At 39.5% G+C, this 20,770-nt stretch overlaps 1 protein-coding gene across 8 annotated transcripts in view; it reads right to left on the reverse strand.

Annotated features, from left to right (window-relative positions):
* CCSER2 (coiled-coil serine rich protein 2) overlaps window positions 1–20,770 on the reverse strand; it is a 202,995-nt gene that overhangs the window by 83,197 nt on the left and 99,028 nt on the right. For 6 of the 8 annotated variants that reach the window (XM_030940763.1, XM_030940768.1, XM_030940766.1 and 3 more), the window contains 2 exons: window positions 14,454–14,544; window positions 5,744–5,906 (listed from right to left, as the gene is read on the reverse strand). In XM_030940763.1, the coding sequence (XP_030796623.1) occupies window positions 5,744–5,906; window positions 14,454–14,544 (254 nt within the window). Of the gene's footprint in view, window positions 1–5,743; window positions 5,907–6,586; window positions 6,800–14,453; window positions 14,545–20,770 lie in introns of those variants that run through there. The other 2 variants (XM_010376342.2, XM_010376343.2) reach the window with 1 other exon arrangement.

Consider the following 20,770-nt stretch of genomic DNA (forward strand, 5'->3'; position numbering starts at 1 on the left):
CCAAGGCAGAGCTGCAAACTACTTCCGGGGACTGCAGGTGTGCCTAAGCAAACACACAGAGCGCCCTGATGGACGGTGGGAGACTTATTAGTTCAAGGCATTCAATGAAATCTCCATCCAACCATTAGCTGACCACTAATCAAACCAAGCAAAGACTTCAAATATTTTTTTTAAATACAGACTTTTTACAGAATCTGTCTAGAAAAGTCAGTAAACAACCACAAAAAAACACAACAACAAATTCTGGCCAGGGAGAAATCTGATTTAAGTGGTTTTCACATTTTTTGTATTGATTTTTTCAAATTTTTTGTGACAAGCAAGGAATGATGCTCATACATTCCCTTAGTTAAGTGGCCACAGTGAAGTGGGGAGGGGCAGAAAGAATGTAACTAATGACCAAACATGTCCCAAATTTGATGAAAAACTTTAATCTGCATATCTAGGAGGCTCAACAAACTACAGCTATGATAAACTAAAAGAGGGGTACATTACAATTTAACTGTTGAAAGCCAAAGAAAAAGTGAAAATTCTTAATGCAGAAAAAAAAGCCGGTGGGGGGGGGACTCATCACGTGGAAGACCAATAACATTAACAGCTGATTTCTCATCAGAAAGCATGGGGGTTGAAATATTACAAGGAACACTGCCAACCGAGAAGTCTACATTTGGCAAAACTATCCTTCAAAATAAAAGAGAAATTAAGATATTCCCAGATAAATAAAAACAGAGAATTTACTGCTAACACACCTTCCCTGCAAGATAAAGTGAAGTTGGAGACTTGAACACCTCACTTTCAATAATGGACAGAACAATTAGAGATATATGAGAAAGTAGAAGATTTAAGCAACATTATAAACCAACAAGACCAAAAAGATATCTACAGAATATCTATAAAAATTAAATTAGCAATAAAAAAAAAAAACTGCCACAAAGAAAAGCCCATGCCCAAATAACTTCACTGGTCAATACTACAAAACATTCAAAGAAGAATTCACAAAAATCCTTCACAAACTCTTCCCAAAAGTACAAGTGAAAGGAATACTTCCCAATTCAATCTGTGTGGTCCTGATATCAAAACAAGACAAGGATATCTCAAGAAGAAAAACAAAACTACAGACCAATATTTTTTAAGAATACATATACACACACAAAAAAAAATCTTTAACAAAATACTAGCAAACTGAGTCACATAACATACCAACATACCAGCACAACACACAACATACCAAAGAATTATATACCATGACCAAGTGGACTTTTGCCAAGAAATGCAAGGTTGGTTCAATATCTGAAAAAGTCAATGTATTACTCCACATTAGTAGAATGAAAGTGGAAAAAAAAGATTATCTCCATAGACACAGAAAAAGTAACTGACAAAATCCAACACTCTTTCATAATAAAAACACTCAACTATCCATGAATGGAAGGGAACTTCAAACTGATAGAAAGTCTCTTTTAAAATCCACAGCTGACATCACATTAACAGTAAAATATTTAAAATATTTATTTTCCCTCTAATATCAGAAACAAGACACACCTATTGGCTTTCACCACTTCTACTCAACAGAGGTTGTAACCATAGCAATTATGCAAAAGATAAAAAGAAATTTATCCAAAATGGAAAGGAAAAGGTAAAAACTATTTGCAGATAACGTATCTTGTATACAGCAAATCCCACAGCTGGGGTCCCCAAACCCCTAGTCAGGGACCAGTACCAGTCTGCGGTCTGTTAAGAACTAGGCCGCACAGCAGGAGGTGAGCAGAGGGCAGGCATGCAAGCATTACTGCTTATCTGACAGGAGCTCCACCTCTTGTCATATCAGCTGCAGCATTAGATTCTCATGGGAGCACGAACCCTCTTGTGAGCTGTGCATGCAAGGGATCTAGGTTGAACATCCTTTATGAGAATCTAACTAATGCCTGCTGATTTGAGGTGGAAGAGTTTCATCCCAATCCCAAAACTATCCCCCAACCTCCCACCTGCGGCCTGTGGAAAATCTGTCTTCCAGGAGACTGGTCCTTGGTGCCAAAAAGGTTGGAGACCACTGTCTACAGGACTAAGCAAAGAGAGGGTTAAATGACTTGTACATGAACACTGCAGCCACTCAGGACTGCAGTAAAGCTTATAACAAAGAAGGAAAGTGGGCCAAGGGCCAAGCCTTTTTGTAAGCTCCAGGTAGGAACCAATGAAGAGGAGTTTCACTGAAGAGGGTGACTGGAAAATAAGAATCTTTGGTGTAAAAATGTTCATATGGAACCAAAAAAGAGCCCACATTGCCAAGACAATCCTAAGCAAAAAGAACAAAGCTGGAGGCATCACGCTACCTGACTTCAAACTATACTACAAGGCTACAGTAACCAAAACAGCATGGTACTGGTACCAAAACAGAGACACAGACCAATGGAATAGAACAGAGTCCTCAGAAATAATACCACACATCCACAGCCACTGGATCTTTGACAAACCTGACAAAAACAAGAAATGGGGAAAGGATTCCCTATTTAATAAATGGTGCTGGGAAAATTGGCTAGCCATAAGTAGAAAGCTGAAACTGGATCCTTTCCTTACTCCTTATATGAAAATTAATTCAAGATGGATTAGAGACTTAAATGTTTGGCCTAATACCATAAAAACCCTAGAAGAAAACCTAGGTAATACCACGCAGGACATAGGCATGGGCAAGGACTTCATGTCTAAAACACCAAAAGCAACGGCAACAAAAGCCAAAACTGACAAATGGGATCTAATTAAACTAAAGAGCTTCTGCACAGCAAAAGAAACTACCATCAGAGTGAACAGGCAACCCACAGAATGGGAAAAAATTTTTGCAACCTACTCATCTGACAAAGGGCTAATATCCAGAACCTACAAAGAACTCAAACAAATTTACAAGAAAAAAACAAACAACCCCATCAAAAAGTGGGCAAAGGATATGAACAGACATTTCTCAAAAGAAGACATTCATACAGCCAACAGACACATGAAAAAATGCTCATCATCACTCGCCATGAGAGAAATGCAAATCAAAACCACAATGAGATACCATCTCACACCAGTTAGAATGGCAATCATTTAAAAAGTCAGGAAACAACAGGTGCTGGAGAGGATGTGGAGAAATAGGAACACTTTTACACTGTTGGTGGGATTGTAAACTAGTTCAACCATTATGGAAAACAGTACGGCCATTCCTCAAGGATCTAGAACTAGAAGTACCATATGACCCAGCCATCCCATTATTGGGTATATACCCAAAGGATTATAAATCATGCTGCTATAAAGACACATGCACATGTATGTTTATTGCGGCACTATTCACAATAGCAAAGACTTGGAATCAACCCAAATGTCCATCAGTGACAGACTGGATTAAGAAAATGTGGCACATATACACCATGGAATACTATGCAGCCATAAAAAAGGATGAGTTTGTGTCCTTTGTAGGGACATGGATGCAGCTGGAAGCCATCATTCTCAGCAAACTATCGCAAGAACAGAAAACCAAACACCGCATGTTCTCACTCTTAGGTGGGAACTGAACAATGAGATCATTTGGACTCCGGAATGGGAACATCACACACCGGGGCCTATTGTAGGGAGGGGGAAGCGGGGAGGGATTGCATTGGGAGTTATACCTGATGTAAATGATGAGTTGATGGGTGCTGACGAGTTGAGTTGATGGGTGCAGCACACCAACATGGCACAAGTATACATATGTAACAAATCTGCACATTATGCACATGTACCCTAGAACTTAAAGTATAATAATAAGAAGAAGAAAAAAAAAATGTTCCTGGGGAGGTAGTACATTTGGGAAAGAGCTAGGTTTCAGTTATGATTAGGAGAATGTAGGTGAAGAGATGAAGAATGTGAGTTTGCTAGGATATGAGAGAATTCCAGATAGCATATCAAAAGGTGTAGAAAAAAAGGAGGTCTAGGCGGAAAAGAAAAGAGGAAGATTAGACCAGGTAAAAAGACAGAGGAGTATTATGATAAGAACATGAGTGGATGTATTAGTTCTCAACCACCAGTCTTCCAACACCCCTGAGTAAAGGATAAGGCATGATCCTATAACTAATGACAATAATAATGGGAGTTAAGGGACAGAAGAAAGCGAAGCAATACTCAGGAAGTTTTAGAATCGAAAAAGGACTTTTGCACATGCAATATTGAAAAGGCCCTGGGGCTAGTACACCCAAACCTTTCTAATATCAAGGCACAGAGAGAGATTAATAGTTTTAAGTTATGCTGGGGTAAGGCTCATCTTGGAGGAGGTTTCTTTCTGTACCACCCATCCCATAACTTGCTCAGGTGGATCTGGGCGTCTCAAACCTAGCACCAACACCCCAAAGATTGAGAGTGTCAATGAACTGATCAATCTATATCCATTCACAACAAACCAGTATACCTCAGCCCAATTGTTGGGAAGTTCTGTACTAAGTCAGTCAAATTAGCAACCCCTAAGAATGCTGTACATTTTTCTCTCCTCAGTAAGAACCACTTGTGTGCATGATCCACACCATAGTCCCTTAAAATAAACTAAGTATAAGGGATTTGTGATCATATGTTTTGGAAAATGGCTACATATTATATCTTTTACCACCTTTTGCAAAATCACAGTACTATATTTATACATAAAAGCACAATGGAGTCCGCCATTTAAAAAATATTTATAATCTATTCATTCTCATACTCATTTGACCGGCGACCCTCTCTTTTTCTACAACTGTTGACATCCAAGGAACAGTTGTTTGAAAATGTTGCTTAACTTTTCTGACAAATTAATTCAGGAAAAAAACACATCCTTTATCTTATGCATACTGTGTATGTTGTAATAAATCAAATTTTATTCTTTGCTGTCACTGCAAAGAATCTTAGAATCAATGTTTTCCCTCACTTTAGGAACTATACAACACCATGTTTTTCTTCCATTATTTCTTTAAACCAGTTGTCCTATTTGTATTGTAAATGTGCTCCAAAATGACCTGAAATCCCTGTGGAATGAGATAAGAAAGTGAAAAGGAAAACCTAGTAACTTCCATAGGGTGTCTACTGTAAACTAGACACTACTCTAGGCACTTTTATCCCTGATTCTCAAACACTGAGAGAAAGGTATTATTAATTATGTTTTAAAGATAGTAAAGTGGAGATGGTTTAAATAAATTATCTAAGCTTGCAAAGCTAATCTGCGTCAGGTCAGGTTTTGATCCCAGGTTTGAGTGACTACGGAGTCTCATTACAAAATAAGATCTGATCAATTTAAAGACTATCCTCTACTTTGAAAAAAAAAAGACTATAACAGTACCTTCAGCACTAAACAGTACCTTCCTCTGTTTTTAATGGTACTTGTGGAATTTTTAAATTTTAACTTATTACATGAGCAAAAGACGACCAATCACTTGGCACTAATTTTAAATATTATTTGGAAAAACTATGAAATTTAACAAAATTAACATTTCATCATTTCCAAATGAGAGCTAGAAAATCATACCATAACTTGAAGTCCAAACAGCAGATATACATAGAGTATTTATATTTATGATAAAACTAATGAAAAAACATTTGGGTCAAAAAGAACAAATTAGACATATTATTCCAATTAGTACCACATAAAACTTGAAGTGCTTTTTGGTGCCTCTAAAAACAAACCAGACAAAAACAGGTTTTTTGAGGGTTGTGGAAAAGGGAGAATTATAATTCAAAATCAGAGGACAGCAAATAAAATCTAAGTTAGAACAGTACTTACCTGCTCAAGTCACTTTTTCCATGGTGATGATAGTGGTCAGGGTGGCTGAGATGGTAATGCTCCTGTCCACTCCACCTCTGGGGTGGCCTTTTCCAAAAACCTTCCTGAGGCTGCCGAACATTTCTGTCTGATCGGTCAAAGCGGTTCATGTTGTCACACTCCACTAGACAGATTCAAAAGAAAAAGACTATAAACATGTACATACTCCATAAAAGTTAACTCTTATAGCTTGATAATTAAATGTTGCTGAAAATATAAAAATAATATTCTAAAAATACCAGCCATTTATGTTAATCACAATATCAAGATTTTTAAAAGCATAACCAGTTCTTCTGGTGAAAACTGAACTTAATATCATTCAAAATGAAGTAAATTATAAAACTTTTATATCACAGTCATGTAAACAATTAACTGCCACACTGTTTTAAAACAGGCAAATTATCCTGGAAATCAACATTATACATCTAAACACTCATAATCAGTTTTAGGTGGTTTTTATCACTGTCACAAGTTGGCTCTGATTTCAGAATGAAAATGACAGGAAACAGTAGATTTTTAAGAGAATTCATTCCTATAAATGACTGCTACAATTAATTTTCATTGATTTCCAGAAGCACAAATGAACTTTTCATCACAAACAAATCACACTTTTAAAATTAAGCTCACATTTTCAGAAAGAAAGACGCTTCAATCTGCCTGCAGTAAGAGCTTGTTCTAAAGTCTAAAATGCCACTGAAAACAAAGCCAGTACTTTGCAGCAACAAACAGTACACTCCCTTAAATCCAAATACCACAAAAACATTAAAAGAATCTCTTTGAAACACCCCAAGCTTCTTCACTTACCCAAATACTTTTTCCTCACATATCTGAGCACTCACTAAGAGAGTTACTTTGCACAAGGGAGACATTGTGATACCGACTGCCTACTCAGACATAGTTGCACCCAAGGCACTGCTGAACAGGCCTTCCTTCCTGCTCAACTCCCAGCCCTCCCTGTGGGAAGCAAGCCCAGTTTGCCCTGTGACTCCATCTTCACTCAGTGCTTACATAGCTACTGACTTAGGACGGTTACTAAAAATACTGCTAAACACTAACCCAAGCCACAGAACAGGAAAGGTTTCTCTAGTCTGAGAACTACTACATAAGAAAGTTCAAGTCCTGCATGTTCAGAATTCCTTGTAATAAAAAGCTATAAAAATCAACATAATCCCCATTTAAAAAAACAAAAACAAAAACAAAACCTCGCTTATTTAAATTACTGTTTCACTGAACCAAAAACTTCAATTTGAAACATGACGAGTGTTTCATTACAGTATACTGGATGAAAACAAACTTTGGCATTCCAAAAAAGGATATTGTAGTTTAAAAAGTACAGATGTTCAGTTCTCATATATACTGAATTCATTTTAATGTATTTCTTCTAAATGTGTAACAATTTAAATACATTTTTTAAAGGATACTGAAATTTTGTTTATATTCATTAGAATCACCTTGAGGAAGAAGAAATATACATTTAATAATGTGAAAAATTTTTTTTCATGTTTTAAAAGAAGCCTTACATTTGAACTTATTTCAATTTGTTCTCATCTTACAGGAATAAACCAAGTGTTTTTTTTTTTTTTTTTTTAAGCTCACTTATAGAAAACTTCACAAATAAAGGCATGGTGACCATTATGTCCAAAAATGTCAGAAGCAGAAAATAAGATAGCAAAAGAAAATTTAAGGGCCGGGCGCGGTGGCTCAAGCCTGTAATCCCAGCACTTTGGGAGGCCGAGAACGGGCGGATCACGAGGTCAGGAGATCGAGACCATCCTGGCTAACACTGTGAAACCCCGCCTCTACTAAGAAAATACAAAAAACTAGCCGGGCCGTCGACGTGGCAGGCGCCTGTAGTCCCAGCTACTCGGGAGGCTGAGGCAGGAGAATGGCGTAAACCCGGGAGGCGGAAGTTGCAGTGAGCTGAGATCCGGCCACTGCACTCCAGCCTGGGCGGCAGAGCGAGACTCCGTCTCAAAAAAAAAAAAAAAAGAAAGAAAGAAAATTTAAAATAATCATCTCGAGAAGGTTTTTCTTTTTGTTTGAGACAGGGTATCAATCTGTCACCCAGGCTAGAGTATAGTGGTGCAATCATAGCTCACTGTAACCCCAAACTCCTGAGCTCAAGTGATCCTTCCGCCTCAACCTCCAGACCAGCTAGGACTACAGGCATGAGCGGCCACGCAGAGTCTTTTGTTTTTTTTTTTTTAAGAGAGGGGGTCTTGCTATACTGCCCAGGCTGGTCTCAAAATCCTGGCCTCAAGGGATTCTTCCACCTCACCTTCCCAAAGTGCTGGGCTTACCGGCCTGAATCACCATGCCCAGGCTTCATGATTTAAAATTGGTTTTAGCTTAGTGCCTTTAGCAACATCATATATAAATTCGTATTTGTATTACATTCATAGATTCAGTCAATACCCAGTTAAGTATTTCTACATGGTATTAAAATGTTTCTTTAGTTTAAGTAACCCTATATAATGAAAGGATAATCTACATTTAACTGTTCCGAATTCATATTTTTCCTCAATCCAGGCAAGAGAAATTCCACTCACTCCCAAAGCAAGAAACATTGTCAAAAAAACAACCTGATAGGTTCATTCGAATGATATCAACACTGTCCACACAGAGGAAGAAGCAAGTAAATCGGTTGAATAGGCCAGGAAATGGGTTAAATATTGTGAGCAATTACAATGTAGAAACTGATGTGGTGCTTTTGTATTTGCTAAAAGTTGTAGGTTCCACATATAGACTCCAAATTGAGGAATCTTTTTTTTTTTTTTTTTTTTTTTTGAGATGGAGTCTCGCTGTGTCTCCCAGACTGGAGTGCAGTGGCACGATCTCGGCTCACTGCAAGCTCCACCTCCCGGGTTCACGCCATTCTCCTGCCTCAGCCTCCCGAGTAGCTGGGACTACAGGCGCCCGCCACCATGCCCGGCTAATTTTTTGTATTTTTAGTAGAGACGGGGTTTCACCGTGTTAGCCAGGATGGTCTCGATCTCCTGACCTCGTGATCCACCCGCCTCAGCCTCCCAAAGTGCTGGGATTACAGGCGTGAGCCACCGCGCCCGGCGAGGAATCTCTATTGAAACTTGAACTCAAACATGGGCATAATAGCAAGTAAGCACTGGAAGCAAACATTTGCCATAACCACAAAAGACTAATGTTCAAACTGAGACAAAGTGGGCTTAAATTCTAGAGAAATGACTGCTCCAAGATTCTGCAGGAAGTATCATGTTTAATTTCTCAAGGCATCCATCAATCACGTGTTTATATATTTTAAAATGCTGCTAAAAAGATAATGTGGAACAACACTGCTGATGGTTTCTTAGAAAAGATGAAAGGTTCCCTGACAAAATAACTGAAACAATAGAGAGAAGAAAAGAGAAAGCAAACAAAATTACATGACAGAGATAAATTTGGTTTCCAGAGACAATTTTTTTTTTTTTTAAGATGAAGTCTAGCTCTATCACCCAGGCTGGAGTGCAGTGGCATGATCTTGCCTCACTGCAGCCTCCACCTCCCAGGCTCAAGCTATTCCCCTGCCTCAGCCTCCCGAGTAACTGAGATTACAGGCACGCATCACTAAGCCTGTCTAATTTTTTCTATTTTTAGTAGAGAAAGGGTTTCACCGTGTTGGCCAGGCTGGTCTTGAATCCCTGACCTCAAGTGATCCACATGCCTTGGCCTCCCAAGTGCTGGGATTACACGTGTGAGCCACCGCCCCTGACCCAGAGACTGATAAATTTAAATTTATAACAGGACAGGTAAGATTAAGAAAGAAAATGAGTCCCTCTGAATGTGTGTAATACCATAGGGAATGATGGTGGCTTGTGGCAAACTAAAGAAAAAAACTGGTGAACCTGAAGGCATCCCAGTTCAAAAATCCAATGTGCTGATCACAACCAGATGCAGATGCAGGAGAGACTGGGCCCTAACTATGAGTTGAGAACCCCTGCTAGAGAAAAATACAGGCCTTCTGAAGGAAGTCTTTAGCATGAGATAAGAAACAAAGAAGAAAAAAGTGTGATTAGCAAAGTATTCTGAGGGGGAAGTCAAGCACCAAATTTTCTGTTTTACCCTTAAGCTCAAAAATAAATTTCTCTAAATATTAAAGGACAACCTGACAAATGTTTTATTGATACAGGCACTAAAATATCAACCTTAGACCCCACAACTGTTAGCTTACACTCAGGGTCACCAAAACACTCACGTGTGGATTTCTCCGTTGGGGATCAGAACATGATACTACAAAGTGTGGCACTTTGGCAAGATGAGTACTTTGAACTGAGGGAAACTGGAAATGCCTCAGAGGCAAGGTCTTTCTGATCTTCCTATCCTCGTTTCCTGCCCTTCCTCCTTCTCCAAAGTGAGTTACAGAAACCAGAATTCCTCTCCCCAAGGCAGGTCACAGAAACTAAAAATCCTCTCCCTCAAAGGAAGCCCTAAAACCTAGAAAGGTCACTCACTCTCTTTTCCTTTCTTCCTTGAAGACCCTCATTCCAGAGGGGTTCTGCACCATACGTGGGAGGCAGGAATACTACAGAGAATCCAAGAAGAATCTGAACAGACAGTCCTTGCTGGGTCACCCTCCATGACCTCAGTCTATCACCATTAGATCATAACCTTTTGTCCAATCACATTTCTATATAGCTGTCCATTCTTTATCAAGCCTAAGCATAAAATCAGAGTTTTCCCTGGGTCTTTGGGTCTTCATTTCTGAAGAATCCCGTGTCATGTACAATTTTGATTAAATAAATGTGTTACACTTTTTTTGTTAACTTGTCTTTTGTTATAGGTATGTCAGCCATGACCCTTATGATGGCTGAGAAAAAGTATCATATTTTTCTGCCCCTACATTCTCTGACATGGTTTGGCTCTGTGTCCCCACCCAAATCTCACCTTGAATTGCAATAATCCCCATGTGTCAAGGGCAGGACCAGGTGGAAATAACTGAATCATGGGGGCAGTTTCCTCCATGATGTTCTTGTGATAGTGAGTTCTCATGCGATCTCATTGTTTTATAAGGCGCTTTTCCCCCTTTGCTCAGCACTTCTCTCTCATGCTGTCATGTGAAGAAGGACGTGTTTGCTCCCCCTTCCACCATGACTGTAAGTTTCCTGAGGCCTCCCCAGCCATGCAAAACTGTAAGTCAACTAAACCTCTTTCCTATATAAATTATCCAGTCTCGGGCAGTTCTTTATGGCAGCATGAGAATGGATTAATACAATCTCCAAAAACTTTCCTCCAATAACAGTCTCTAAATCCTAGCCCACAAATGTCCAGAAAACATTTGACCAACACTCTCTCCTTCTTTGTGTGACTACATATGTCACTTCATAGGGAAAGATTAACTGCACAAATGCATTCACCAGAAAAAAGACTGTCTTCATGGCTTCTTCCATGAAATGACAATTTAACAACTATCATTCATAATGAGGTCACAGCAAACTTGCATCCAAATTAAAGATTTCAGTGAGGTGCCACTCTTCTGTGGGCCAAAACTCCACTGGTACTGGTAGAATCAGGGGCACTGAAACCATTCGTTATGGTTCACAGTGAGCAATCTAACTTTTTTTTTTTGAGATGGAGTCTCGTTCTGTTGCCCAGGCTGGAGTACAGTGGCACGGTATCAGCTCACTGCAATCTCTGCCTCCCAGGTTTAAGCGATTCTCCTGCCTCAGTCTCCCAAGTAGCTGGGACTACAGGCGTGTGCCTCCACGCTCAGCTAATTTTTTTCTATTTTTAGTAGAGACTGGGTTTCACCGTGTTAGCCAGAATGGTCTCAATCTCCTGACCTCGTGATCTGCCTGCCTCAGCCTCCCAAAGCACTGGGATTACAGGCGTGAGCCACCACACCTGGCCCCAGTCTAAATGTTTATCAAACCTTCATAATATAATCAACAACCAGAACCTACAAAGGACTAAAACCTGTGATGGAAAGCATATCATAAGACTCCCTAAACCTCTACCAGTCCCTGTAACATTCTCATCCTCCCAGCCAAAAAACTGTAATGGGTGTGTATAGTCATTCGGGACCAAAGAGCCATAAAAACAATAATTTCCCACTTTCCTATAGTACCAAACCTAGATACTATTTTATCTTTGGTGCCTCAGGAGGCTACATATTTTAGATCCATGTTCTTACATGCTTTCTTTAATGTTCCTTTACTCAAAATAGCCAATAGTTGTTTGCCTTCTTCTAGAAAAATCTAAAGTACTGTTTACGTGGGATGTTCCCAAGAGTTCCCTCCTACTTTTCACAAGTCCCCAGTCAAGACCTCAGAGACTAAATTTCCCTGTGATTCTACTTTTATCTAATATTTGGGTAACTTTCTGTTGTCTGCTAAAGATAAGGCAGGCTCTAAGATGCTTTCTCTCTACTTCCACTCAGAAACGGCATAAAGTTTCCAAGAGAAGTTGTTACAATTCTGTCAAAGTAAAATGCATTACCTAGCATGTGATTTATTCCGAGGAAGTAAATCCCTCACTCCTCACTACCAGCCCTAAAAATTACCATTAAATTTCCCAGATCATCAAGTCTCATTATTCTTCCCCTATAACTTTCCAATGGTTTATGTATTTCCTCTGTGTTCTACAATATTTTTCTACTTGATCTTTCAAGTCACTAATTTGGATTCAATAGCAATGATGCTTTCTGTCATATACTAAATAAACTGTTCTGTTGGGAAATCTTGTCTTTTAACTCCAGAAAAAATTGTGCTGCGATTCAATCTAAGTGATTATCTCCTTGGATCACTCTAATCCCCAGGGTTCTGTCATTTTCCTTGTTCTTCCTCAGTGTTACCTGTGATTTTTTTTCTTTTTCAGCACTAGAACTCAGCTGTTTGCCAGAGCATACTAAGCGACAGCAGAACCACAAAAAGGTGTAACAATCTCTATCGCTGTGAGAGAGTAGTGGATATTGTCCTCACCTTCTCATTCTCTCCTTACGGAATTATACATGCAATGTCCTCTATCATGTGCAGAGCCTTCATTATGAAGAATACACCTCCCAGTCCCAAAGGTGCTAGGTTTGGCCATGTCGCCTGCTTTGGCCAAAAGAATGTGCTTAGAAATAAGTGTCTTCTGTGAATGAAGGTAGTTGTCAGGTTAGCTCCAGGGGTCTGGGTGTTTTTCTTTTTTATTTTATTTTATTTTATTTTATTTTATTTTATTTTATTTTTTGAGAAGGGAGGTAATTTTATTTTAATTTTATGGACTCCTTTCTCCCTTTTTTTGGTGACCTAATTGCATTGGTTAAAAGCAGCTAAGCAGTTCTTTAGAATATGCTTTCTAACCAAATCTAACCTTATTTAGACAATGCAGATGGACAAGCTTGGATTGTCTGAACTAAAATGGGAACACTAAACAACTATCAAACCCTCACTAATAACACTGTGACTTTGCTGTCAAGTGTAGATTCCCCACTTCAAAAAATCTTATGACCATTTGGTATGGCTTATCTGGAAACTTCTGTAAATCTTATGTTTTAGTAAAATATTTTTTGTTATTCTAAAAAAAAAGTGCTAGTTCTTAGCTAAGACTTTAAGAAACATAATATGTATGTTTCTGCTCATCCTGTTGCATTTCTGCTGTAATGAGAACAACCTGCCCCAAAGTGGTCCTCGTCTCAAAATGAAGAAACATGGAATAGACCTCAAGCCAGTCCCATAGCCTCAGCTTCCCAGCTAATCCTTAGATCCATAAATGAGAAAAATAAATGTTTATTTTGAAAGCAACTGAGATTTTGAGAATGCCATACAGCATTCTGGCAGGAAAAATAAAAGCCTCACCAGTATGACAAATATAAGCTAGTAGTAAAGCAGCAAAGCAGGCTACTAACACCCCAGTGAAGCACTAGGACAAATACCTCCCCTCTCTGAAATATTCCTTGCATTTTTCTAGCACCATGGATAAAAGGATCCCACTCACCATTTTTACTTTATTTCTAGCCCATAGAGGTCTGTGAGACCGGACAAATGTTGATTGACAGGAAATTCTCAGATTCCTAAGGGCAGCCCTCTCCCCAGGAGTATCCCCATTTCAACCTTTGCCCCCAGGGCTTTTTTATGCTGGTTTCTGGTTCTCCAACAGTCCTTAAGATAAAAAAATCCTACAAGTGCTTTGTCATTGGAGCAAAAAGAACCTAAGTCCCCTCTCCCATATGGATTATCTAAAGGCTCACCCCAGCAGTTACTGGGATCTAGAAAGATAGACTAGAATTGGGAGTAAAATGTACAGAATGATCCATTCAGAAGGTCATCACTTTCCAGAATTAATCTTTATAAAATATTTATCAAATTAAGATATTATAGTGTTTCACAAGTCAGATGGTATGTTTCTGTAGATACATTTCTTCCTAAAATCAATATGAGATAAAGGGAGGAAAAACTGGGTACATACACAGAAAAAGAAAAGACAACTCTTATCTGCAACTTACTTTATGGCATAAAATGTTATTGGATCATAGAGAATTATACCTAAGACTTACAAAATCAGGTTTTAAATATTTAAGTTAGTTTGCAAATGAATCTATTTTATATCACTTAAGACTGATTCTCAGTCTGAAAGGCTCCATTAAGATTAAGAAGTCTGCAAGCAACAAATATCAAATTGGCTACAGTTAAGTAGCTCAAGTATATACCTCTGAAGGTTCAATATTGTCTCAACTTACCATTTTCAAGAGGTGCATCCTCAGGCAGATCCACATCAAGCATAAGATCATCATCCTCAAGGTCACATGATTCAAGATTATTCAAAATATCCTGTGAACAAAAGCAGTAAAAAATATACTATAATCTAGCTCTAAGGATATGTACAACCATTATTTTTAGAAATTGAACTATATGATATCCTGAATTTGCTCATTATCTGCACTGAAAGAATAAAATAAGTTTTTAAATTTTTTAAAATAAAAATAGATTCAACTAGTTTAAGCTATTTCTAACATCCTTCTCCTAGTCTTCCTCCCTTCTAGTCTCCTCAACAGATTTTTATTTACATATTAAAAAATTTTAAGTCCATGTTTTTAACATCTTCCCTGGTAACATACTGAAGAATCAAAAATAGTAAAGAATCGCCCAAAATTTATTCATAATTGGTATAAGAGGTGAGAGGTTATGTTTTATTATTTCCAGGGATGGGACCACTTACACAAATAATAAAATAAGTCTTTAATAATGTGGTTATTCCATTTCCTTTACTGTGACAAACCTACCTCCTGCTACCATTAAGCACTCTGTCACCTCCTTGGCTTGACTCAATTTGCTCTTTTTCTATGATAGGACTAGACCATTCAAACTGGCATATGCAGTCCCTGATGGCTTCTATTTGCAACTTACCAGCTATTACCTCTTCTTAGAAGTGTTTTATTTTCAAAGACTATTGTGCTGAAGCCTAAAGAACTGAATAAACAAAAACTAAGGTCAAGATAATAAACTCAGTTTGACCTATAGCCCACTGGTGAGTCCTTACAATCCAAGAATGAATCCAAATATCATAAGACCTTTCCTTAGTATATACAAGTAAAAAGATCAAAAGTCCAACAAACTTTTAAAAGACTGAGATATCATGGTCATAAAAAACTCTTATAGAAGGGAAATATCCACTTCATTACAGACAATATGAATAAAATTAAAACTGTTTCCTATGTTGGGTGTTCCATGCAAATACGTTCAATTTTGTGTTGGGCCCTCCAAAGACTAAAAGTAACTAGAAAAATTATCTGACAAACAAAATCTCTGGAAAAAAAATTTTTTTTTTTTTTTCATTTTAAAAAACTCTATTGCAGAATGTTTGACATGCAATTAAACTGTACACATTTAAAGCAAACAGGAGAGAGTGCCAAGATGGCCAATTAGAAGCAGCTATAGTCTGCGGCACTCATGGAGAGGAATGAAAGCAGCCAAGTGAATTAACCACCTTCAACTGAAATATCCAAGTTCTCGCACTGGGACTGACTAGACAAATAGTTTGACCCACAGAGAATGAAGAAAAGCAGGGTGGGGCAACAGTCCACCTGGGACCCATGTGGAGCCAAAGGAACTCCCAACCTCAGCCAAGGGAAGTGGTGACTGATTGTGCAATCCCACCTGGGGAAACCACACTTCTCCCACAGGTCTTTGCAACTAGTAGATCAGGAGATCCTCTCATAAGACCACGTCACCAATACACAGAGCAGTGTGGCGTCCAGGTAGAGCAGCAGTTCGGGCACACACAGAGATGCAAGAGTTTTGCATATTCCACCCCTGGGATTCCCGGCAAGGCAGATCTGTCCCTACATACCACTAGGAGTGTGGCTGAATCCAAGGATCCAAGCAGCGTCAATCTGCAGGCCCCACTTGCATGGCACCTTACAAGTTAAGACCCACTGACTTGGAATTCCAGCCAGCCAGCAGTGACAGGCCAGAGTCTGCCTGAGAAGGACCGAGTTTCCAGGAGCAGGAGCAGCCACCATCTCTGCCGTCTGGTCAACTCAGCTGATCCAGTCTGCTGGCTCCGGAGAGTCCAGACAGTCCAAATAAGGAAGGGTCCCCCACAATGCAGCACAGTTGTGCTACAAAAAAGCAGCCAGACTGCTTCTTTAAGTAGGTCCCTGATGCTGTTTCTCCTGAATGGATGAGACCACCCAACAGGGTCTCCAGCCACCTCCTATAGGTGCCTCCTTCAGGCTGCCAATAGGTCAGTAACCCCTGGAATGGAGTTTCCAGAGGAAGGATCAGGTTGCCATCTTTGCTGTTTCATAGCCTTCACTGGTGATACCTCCAGGTAAGAAAAAAACTGAGGCAATTAGGGTCTGAAGAGGAATGCCAGCAAACCCCAGCAGCCCTTTGGAGGAGTAGCCTGACTGTTAAAAGGAAAACAAACAGAAAACAACAGCAATAAAAACATCAACAAAAAAGACCCCACAAAAATCCCATTCAAAGGTCAGCAACCTCAAAGATCGAAGGTAGATAAGCCCACAAATATGAGAAAGAATCAGTGCAAAAACGCTGAAAACTCAAAAGGCCAGAGTGCCTCATCTCCTGCAAATGACCACAACACCTCTCCAGCAAGAGCACAAAACTGGGCTGAGGATGAGATCGCTGAACTGACACAGTAGGCTTCAGAAGGTGAGTAACAACAAACTTTGCTGAGCTAAAGGAGCATTTTGTAACCTAATGCAAAGAAGCTCTGAATGATAAAACAACACAAAAGTTGATAGTCAAAACAGCCAGTTGAGACAGGAACATAACTGACCTGATGGAGCTGAAAATCACAACATGAGAACTTCCCAATGTAATCACCAGTATCAATAGCAAGCAGACCAAGCAGAGGAAAGAATCTCAGAGCTTAACAACCATCTTGCTGAAATAAAACAAGCAGACAAGATTAGAGAAAAAAGAATGAAAATAAATGAACAAAATCTCTGAAAAATATGCAATTATGTAAAGAGATCAAACCTATAACTGACTGGGATACCTGAAAGAGATGGGGAGAATGGAACCAACTTGGGAAACATACTTCAGGATATCATCCAGAAGAACTTCCCCCAGGTAGCAAGACAGGCCAACATTCAAATTCAGGAACTGCAGAGAACCCCAATAATATATTCCATGAGAAGATCAACCCCAAGACACATAATCATCAGATTCTCAAGGTCGAAATGAAAAAAAAAAAAGTTAAGGGCAGCTAGAGAGAAAGACCAGGTCACCCACAAAGGAAAGCCAATCAGACTAATAGCAGACCTCTCAGTGGAAACCCTACAAGCCAGAAGAGGTTGGGGAACAACAGACAACATTCTTAAAGAAAAGAATTTCCAACGCAGAATTTCATAACCAGCCAAACCAAGCTTCATAAGCAAAGGAGTCTGCTTTGCAAGAGCTCCTGAAGGAAACACTAAATATAGAAAGGAAAAACCATTACCAGCCACTACAAAAACACACTGAAGTACACAAACAAGTGACACGATGAAGCAACCACATAAACAAGTCTGCAAAATAACCAGCTAGCATCGTGATGACAAGATCAAATTTACAAACAATACTAACCTTAAATGTAAATGGGCTAAATGCCCCAATTAAAAGACACAGAATGGCAATCTAAATAATTAGCCAAGAGGCCGGGCGCGGTGGCTCAAGCCTGTAATCCCAGCACTTTGGGAGGCCGAGACGGGCGGATCACGAGGTCAGGAGATCGAGACCATCCTGGCTAACACGGTGAAACCCCGTCTCTACTAAAGAAATACAAAAACTTAGCCGGGCGATGTGGCGGGCGCCTGTAGTCCCAGCTACTCGGGAGGCTGAGGCGAGAGAATGGCGTAAACCCGGGAGGAGGAGCTTGCAGTGAGCTGAGATCTGGCCACTGCACTCCAGCCTGGGAGACAGAGCAAGACTCCGTCTCAAAAAAAAAAAATAAATAAAAAAAAAAATAATAATTAGCCAAGATCCATTGGTATGCTGTCTTCAAAAGACCCATCTTGCATACAGAGACACACATAGGCTCAAAATAAAGGGAGGGAGGAATATTTGCCAAGCAAATGGAAAACATAAAAAAGCAGAGGTTTCACTCCTGGTTCCTGACAAAATAGACTTTAAACCAAGAAAGATCAAAAAAGACAAAGAAGGGCATTACATAATGGTAAAAGGTTCAATTCAACAAGAAGACCTAACTATCCTAAATATACATGCAGCCAAAATAGGAGTACCCAGATTCAGAAAGCAAGTTTTTAGAGACCTACAAAGAGATGCAGACTCCCACACAATAATAGTGGGAGACATTAACACCCCAATGACAATGTTAGAAAGATCATTGAGACAGAAAATTAACAAAGATATTCAGGACCTGCACTCAGATCTGGATCAAGTAGACCTGATAGATATATACAGGACTCTCCACCCAAAAACAACAGAATATGCATTCTTCTCATGGCCACAGAGAACTTACTCTAAAATTGATCACATAATCAAAACTAAAACCTTCCTCAGCAAATGCAAAAGAACTGAAATCATAACAGTATCTCGGACCATAGTGCAACCAAATTAGAACTCAAGATTGGGAAATTCACTCAAAACCACACAACTACATGGAAATTGAACAACCTTCTCCTGAATGACTCTTGAGAAAATAATGAGAGTAAGGCAGAAATCAAGAAGTTCTTTGAAAGTAAGGAGAACAAAAAGAAAACATACCACAATCTCTGGGATGCAGTTAAACCAGTGTTAAGAGGGAAATTTATAGCATTAAATGCCCACATCAAAAAGCTAAAAAGATCTCAAATTAGCTGGCTCCTTGCTTCTAGCACTTCCATTATCTCAAGTAGCCGTATGTTTCTCGTTCACTTAATACACCATTTCCTTTCAACCCCCACATCCTCACCACCTGTTTCTTTGTTTGAGCACCAATAAATAGCATGGGCTCCCAGAGATCGGGGCCTTCACAGCCTCCACACTCACAATGGACCCCTGGTCCCACTGCCTCTGTCAAACTGTCTTTGTCTCATCCCTTTGACTCCACTGGACTTCGTCATCCCAACGACCTGTTATTGGGTCTGATCACCCCAACAAGCCTCCCAAGACTGAACCAGGAAGAAACTGATTCCCTGAACAGACCAATAACGAGTTCTAAAATTGAGCCAGTAATAAATAGCCCACCAACCAAAAAAAAAGCCCAAGACCAGAGAGATTCACATCTGAATTCTATCAGAGGTACACAAAGAAGAGCTGGTATCAGTTCTACTTAAACTATTCAAAAAAATTAAAAAGGAGGGACTCCTCCCTAACTCGTTCTATGAGGTCACCATCATCCTGACACCAAAACCTGGCAGATATAAAACAAAAAAGGAAAACTTTAGGCCAATATCCTTGATGAACATAAATGCAAAGATCTTTAACAAAATACTGGCAGGCCGGGCGCGGTGGCTCAAGCCTGTAATCCCAGCACTTTGGGAGGCCGAGATGGGCGGATCACGAAGTCAGGAGATCGAGACCATCCTGGCTAATACGGTGAAACCCCGTCTCTACTAAAAAAATACAAAAAACTAGCCGGGCGCAGTGGCGGGCGCCTGTAGTCCCAGCTACTCCGGAGGCTGAGGAAGGAGAATGGCGGGAACCCGGGAGACGGAGCTTGCAGTGAGCTGAGATCTGGCCACTGCACTCCAGCCTGGGCGACAGAGCGAGACTCCGTCTCAAAAAAAAACAAAACAAAACAAAACAAAACAAAACAAAACAAAACAAAACAAAACAAAATACTGGCAAACAGAATGCAGCAGCACATCAAAAAGCTTGTCCACCATGATCAAGTAGACTTCATGCCTGGGATGCAATGCCTGTTTCAACATATGCAAATCAATAAATGTGATTCATCACATAAGCAAAACTAAAGACAAAAACCACATATCTCAATAGATACAGAAAAGACCCTTGACAAAATTCAACATCTCTTCATGTTAAAAACACTCAATAAACTAGGTAGTGAAGGAACATACCTCAAAATAATAAGAGCCATATATGACAAACCCACAACCAATATCATATTGAAAAGGCAAAAGCTGGGAGGCATTCCCCTTGAAAATCGGCACAAGAGAAGGATGCCCTCTGTCACCACTCCTATTCAACACAGTATTGGAAGTTCTGGCCAGGGCAACCAGTCAAGAGAAAGAAATAAAAGGTATTCAAATGGGAAGAGAAGAAGTCAAATTGTCTTTGTTTGCAGATGACATAATTATATATCTAGAAAACCCCATCATCTCAGCCCCAAAGCTTCTTAAGCTGATAAGCAACTTCAGCAAAGTCTCAGGATACAAAATCAGTGTGCAAAAATGGCTAGCATTCCTAAACACCAACAACAGGCAAGCTGAGAGCCAAATCATGAATGAACTCCCATTCATAAATTGCCACAAAAAGAATAGAATACCTATGTATTAATACAGCTAACGATGGAAGTAAAGAACCTCTTCAAGGAGAACTACAAACCACTGCTCAATGAAATCAGAGAGGAAACAAACAAATGGAA

This window comes from Rhinopithecus roxellana, chromosome 11 (genome assembly GCF_007565055.1).
Source record: "Rhinopithecus roxellana isolate Shanxi Qingling chromosome 11, ASM756505v1, whole genome shotgun sequence".
NCBI classification, from domain to species: domain Eukaryota; kingdom Metazoa; phylum Chordata; class Mammalia; order Primates; family Cercopithecidae; genus Rhinopithecus; species Rhinopithecus roxellana.